This window comes from Nestor notabilis, unplaced genomic scaffold (genome assembly GCF_000696875.1).
Source record: "Nestor notabilis isolate BGI_N333 unplaced genomic scaffold, ASM69687v1 scaffold15035, whole genome shotgun sequence".
Taxonomy (NCBI): Eukaryota; Metazoa; Chordata; class Aves; order Psittaciformes; family Psittacidae; genus Nestor; species Nestor notabilis.
This window is the reverse complement of record NW_009928015.1, coordinates 5,757-11,466: the sequence shown is the minus strand read 5'-3', so window position 1 is coordinate 11,466 and position 5,710 is coordinate 5,757. Positions and strand designations below refer to the sequence as shown.

Sequence of the window (5,710 nt, the reverse complement as noted above, 5' to 3'; positions counted from 1 at the left end):
CATTCCTGCCAAGTACAATGGAAGCATAAAAAAATAAAAAAAATAAAAAATAAAGCAATGCCCAGAAAGGTCAGTCTTCTGACTAAGCAGCAGAACCAATGGGGGACCTTAAGCAGGAGATTTTGGGCAGATCCCACACACGTTTCTCCGGTGCCTCCATTCTACTAGCTAAAAAATAGAAATATTATAGTGCTACAGTTAAATACCAATATAGCAGAACATATACAAAAGTGGTCATTACGTGCAGAGTTCCCATAATGCATCCAAAGGATTATTCAGAACATTGAGAATATTCGTAACCAGAATACTGATGAGACACAATGCTGATTTTGTAGTGATACAAAGGGCACAGAGGAAAGGCAAAAAAACAGCTTATCACAAACGCCAGGTAGGTAAGTAGCTGACACAGTTATGGGGAAGCTGAGAAATCAAACAGAAAATATTGGCATCCTCTCTCCTGGCCTCATATTTTTAATAAAGAAAATACACACAATGAAATATATTCAGTTGACCAAGTCCACCACTTAGAAACTGTCAACTCTTCAAAAGGATATTTATTTTAAGGTATACAGTATCAACAAAAAGAATTATCTTGAGAGTCTAAATATGAGACTTGTGGTCTGATCTGACAAGAAAAGCGTAGAGAAAAGTATTATTGCTTCTCCTGCAATAGCACCAGTGAATTCAAGTTAGCAGCAGCAAGAACAAAACATACATCTTCAAGATCCACTTCTAAGTAAGTTTTAGTCAAAGTATTTCAGTCTTATAGCTGAAAAAAGTTCTACAGTATTACAGCTGGAACACTATAGTGATACCTGGTTCCAGTTACTTTTTTCTTATATATATGCATGTTTAATTTTAAAGCTACTGGAATATGAAAATACATATCTGTTTTGCTCAAGTGCACTTTATAATGAGGAACCTAACCCATTGAAAAAAAATAAGTCTTCTGCGCATAGAATATCACAAATAGCATCTAAGAAACAGGAGAATCAAAATCAGTTTGGGATATTGAAAGAAGAAATTCAGATCCAGTTACGACTAGGTGCATTTATCAGCCTCCATAGCCTGCATCCCTGTATCATCATCAGGCTAAGAGAACTGGGGATAGATTCAGCTCACTTAACAGTAGCTGTTTAGGATCTTATTACAGAGTTCCATTAAGATCAGATGAAGCAAATCCTACCTGCTGATTAACTTTCACTAAACCAGAAGTGAATACAAATCTAAATTAATGCCATTATACATTATTCTAATGACTCAGTACATTTCAAAAAGGTATTTTTTGAGGAAAGGTACTTACTGGTGGTTGACAATTTTTCCTCCAACCTTCCCCTTCCAGTTACATGGTGATAACCACATACCAATACAAGTGGTGGCTCTCAGGGAGGTTTGGTTTATTTAGATATTCTCATCTGTGCTCGCAGAGTTCACAGAATTGTATATACTTCAACTCCAAAAAATTACAGAATACTTCATCTAGATGAAGAAATCCATACTTCACTTGAGTAAGATCCAATGGCTTATTTTATTTTACCATTCAGCTCATTATTTCCTGTTCAAATGTTTCTAACTTCAGCTGGCAGTTACTCAAGACAAAGACAGAATATTCAAGAGCTCTCCAGTATCAATCTAACTTCCTACATACAGGGAATTTATGAAGTCACCTCTTCCGAAAGCAAAAATAAATGGGGCTTGCCAAATCTCATTACGAAGCAGATTTGCTATAACTGAAGTAATTTAAACCTTTTCTGAACTGCTCCCAACTTCCACTGTAATTTTTTATACAACATCAATGAAATAAATAAGGTGTTACCAAATGTAGCAGTTCCTTATAACATCTAAATCGTATTAAAAGTCATTTCAATGTGAAAGCTAAAACAAAAAGGATACTGATCTGTTTGAGGTCTTCGGAAGTTCTCTGGTAGATTAGCTTCATAGAGTAGTCTTGCTTTAGTATTTCCCATTTCCTGCATGCACTAAGGAAAAGTGAGAGGAAACAGTTAGTTCAGGTCCAATACTTTAAATCTTGAAATAGCCAGAATGCTATTGGTGTCCTGAAATAACACTGCAAGTTTTTAACTTGGAGACCTCTCTGCTGCCATACGTCCTGGGTGATGCTCCCATCGCACAGGAGGGCTGCCTGTCAAGACTTGCTGGACAAAAGCTAACGACACAGATGCTGTTTAACAGCATAAACTAACCCATCCAGTGAAAGATAAGCTTTCATCTCTCAGGATGCTCCTCAGACCAGGAGGAACAGGATTAAGAAAAATTGTCTTGCAGCAGAAAGATGCTTCAGACTGGAACATACCTGGAAAAGTCAGTGCGTGGAACACCAAAAAGAATGTAATTCAAGAATCAGAGAGACATGTGAATGCTACCTGATTGTCCCCCCCTGAAAAGGAAAAGGCTTACAACACACTTTCTACAGATACAACGAAGAAGCATCTGATCTAGAAGACATAACCAGTTTCTGAAGTGAGTTTTCAGAACTTAAACTCATTACAGTAGAAATATAACACATTAAGAACTACTTTGTAAAACATTTAAGCTGGGACATCATGATAAACTCAAATCCTTTCCAAAGGAGTCCTGGCATGCCATCCAAATTGAAAACACATTTTAAGATATTTTACCTGTATTTGCTCTGGTGTCCATTGGTCCAAGTTGACAGACTTGACCCTTGATATATGGACCCCGAGATTTCGATGTATTCCAGCACATCTGATGCAAATAAAAACACCGGTGTTCCAAGAGGCCCATCTCGGACCTAAAGGGAATGGGGAAATCAGTTATTTTCAAAATCACATATCCTGTGAAGATTTTGACATACTTCTATACTGACAACAGGAATAAACACATCTGAATAAAGTGTCACAGCTGTTTCTCTACCATTTCTATTACTTCTAACAACCTCCACCATCAGCAATTTTATTTATGGCTTTCTGCTTCTGTCCTGGGTTCAGCTACAGCAGTCATTTTTTCTCCTTCTTAGTAGCTGGTGCAGTGCTGTGGTTTTGACTTTCAGTCTGGGAACAACGCTGATAACACCGATGTTTTTAGTTGTTGCTCAGTAATGTTTACTCTGACCAAGGACTTTCTCAGTCTCATGCTTTGCCAGAGAGGAGGGGAAGCCAGGAGGAAGCAGAGGCAGGACACCTGACCCAAACTGGCCAAAGGGGTATTCCATACCACAGCACGTCATGCCCAGTATATAAACTGGGGGGAGTTACCCGGAAGCCCCAGATCGCTGCTCGGGTCGGGCTGGGTATCCGTCGGCGGGTGGTGAGCGGTTGTGTCCTTTTCCCTTGTTATTCCTCTTATCATTATTATTGGTAGCAGTAGTGGTTTGTATTATACCTTAGTTACTGGAGAGCTGTTATCTCAACTCGTGGGAGTTACATTCCTTCGATTCTCCTCCCCATCCCTCCGGGAGCGGGGGGAGGAAGGAAAAGGGGGGGAGTGAGCGAGCGGCTGCGTGGTTCCAAGTTGCCGGCTGGGCTTGAACCACGACAGCTTCTAAGTGATGTCACGTAACATTTGAGTTAGCCAGATTACAACCCACTTCCTCCACCAAAAAAAAAAAACCTGAAACAAATACAAAATCTAGAAAGTTGTCTTACTAGTAGCAACAAGATTTTGCTAACATCTTGAATAATCCTTAGAGCTATGAATCAGATGCAAACACCAGCAGAAATCAGTAGAATTTGCCCCTTTTTCTCCAATTAAAAGCTTCCCAAGACATGCATCTTTAATTAACTTGAAATTAAATACAGGGCAATCTTACGTTAATACCACAAATCCTTTAACACCTCGTACAGCACAGACTTTACAACAGTAGCATGGAAGCTGTTAGGGAATGATTTGCAAAACCAACTGATGAAAATACCCTGCCTAAGAATGGTGGAAAACAATACATTCAGTTGATTCCTTAACTATAGTACGAATTGCCATTCACAGCCCAGTCGAGTTTTCTCACAGAACCTTACCACTGTTTCTCAGCTGTGTTGACATGCTGAGACAGACCTACAGTATGCTGGCCTGAACTCCCAGTGACACTTGGGATGTTTGACTTGAATTTACTATACAGTTTCAAACTAAACACATGTATCATTTTATGCCAGCTCTGTACACCACCACTATTAAAGGCACTGCTTTAATGTCCATCTAGTTTTGAGCTCTAAGGAGTTCAAAGATTAAATAATTAACAATCAAAACCAAGAAATGCATTGAGAAGCTGGAAAACATTTCAAGCAAGTATTTTCTGCCTTTGTACAACTGATGCACACGTAGACCACTCATGCAAATGCAGCAATTTGCATTCCAATATATCATTCAAACAATTTCCTGAGGCATAGAGAAGAACTTCATGCCTAGCTCTCTTGATCTTTAGCTTAGGACTGTGTTGCCAAACACCCACAGAGCTGTGCGCTCACTCTCCCCTCCTGCAGGATAGGCAGAGAAAGAAGGTGAGAAGACTTGCAAACTAAGACAGCAACAGTTTTAACAAGGGAAGCAAATACTGCACACAAGGAGGCGGGGAAAAGGGGAAAAAAAAAAAAAAAATAAAAGGATTTCTTCACTACTTCCCATCAGCAGACAGGTGCCCAGCCTCTTTCTAGAAAGCTGAGCCTCAGCACACATAACACTTGCTTTGGAAGATGACAGCCAAGAATGTCCTTTCTCCTTTCCTTGAGCATTTGTTGCCAAGCACATCATCATATGGTATAGAATGGTCAATTAGAGTCAGCAGCTGTCCCAGCTGCATCTCCTCCCAGGTTCTTGCCCAGCCACCCCTAGCCTACTCATCTGTGGGGGGCAGAACATAAAAAAGCCCTCATAGTGTGCAACCACTGTTCAGCAATAGCCAAAACAAGGAAGTAGGATAATTCCTTTCAGCTAGACTTCATTCTTTTGAATTAGTATTCAAAAATCCTGAGACACATTCACAGCTCTACAGACTTGTTGCAAGAAGCTCTCCTCTAGTGTCCAGTGTCCACTGCTTGACCTTCAAGACTGAATGATTGAGATGACTGGCAGTTTTTGGAGTAACTGCTACCATCATAAAATTAGATTTCAGGGGTCAAGAGATCTAACAGTTGCTCACTGAAACTAACACAATTTCCCACATGGCACTTCTACGTTAAAACTGCTATTTGTCAAGTAAGAACAATCAAGCTGTCTGCGATGTGTGTCTTTTATAGTTCAACAACTAGCAACCTGCTAACCTGCCTTTTTATTTTTCCCTGTAAAATACAGACACACAATACTCACACACACACCACACACCCCCCATCTTTACAGACAGAGTAGATCTGTATTACAGGAAGATCCCACTTACGATTTAAACTACTTTACACTTCAGTGCTCCAGGATAGTTTTGCAGGCCATTTGCCTCTACATCTTAATCAAGTTTCAGCTACAGTAGTACACCAGCAGACAAAGTACCTCAACTTATACAATTGCTTCATGTAGCCATGACGTTTTAGAAACAAAAAGATAAGGCAAGGTCTTATGCGCCCAACAGCTTTTCCAGTTTTTCCCCAAAACTATAACCCAGGGATGTGCCTTCTAAAGAGGGAAAGCAGTTTTGATCAGGTTACCATAAGGACAGGAGGTGTTCATCTGTAGTATCTGTATGACGTCTGTATTTTTATCCTATAGGGTAAAGAGCTTTAACATTAAAAGCTTTTCACCACAACAGAGG

The 5,710-nt window shown here is 39.8% G+C and overlaps 1 protein-coding gene across 1 annotated transcript in view; it reads right to left on the bottom strand.

The window, feature by feature from the left end:
- Positions 1-2,773, bottom strand: part of SMAP1 (small ArfGAP 1) — a gene marked incomplete at its 5' end in the record, with an annotated part of 58,224 nt that extends 55,451 nt beyond the window's left edge. The window contains 2 exons of the mRNA XM_010014320.1: positions 1,894-1,979; positions 2,640-2,773. Coding sequence (XP_010012622.1) covers positions 1,894-1,979; positions 2,640-2,773 — 220 coding nt within the window. The remainder of the gene's footprint in view (positions 1-1,893; positions 1,980-2,639) is intronic.
- Between the last annotated feature and the right edge of the window lie 2,937 nt (positions 2,774-5,710).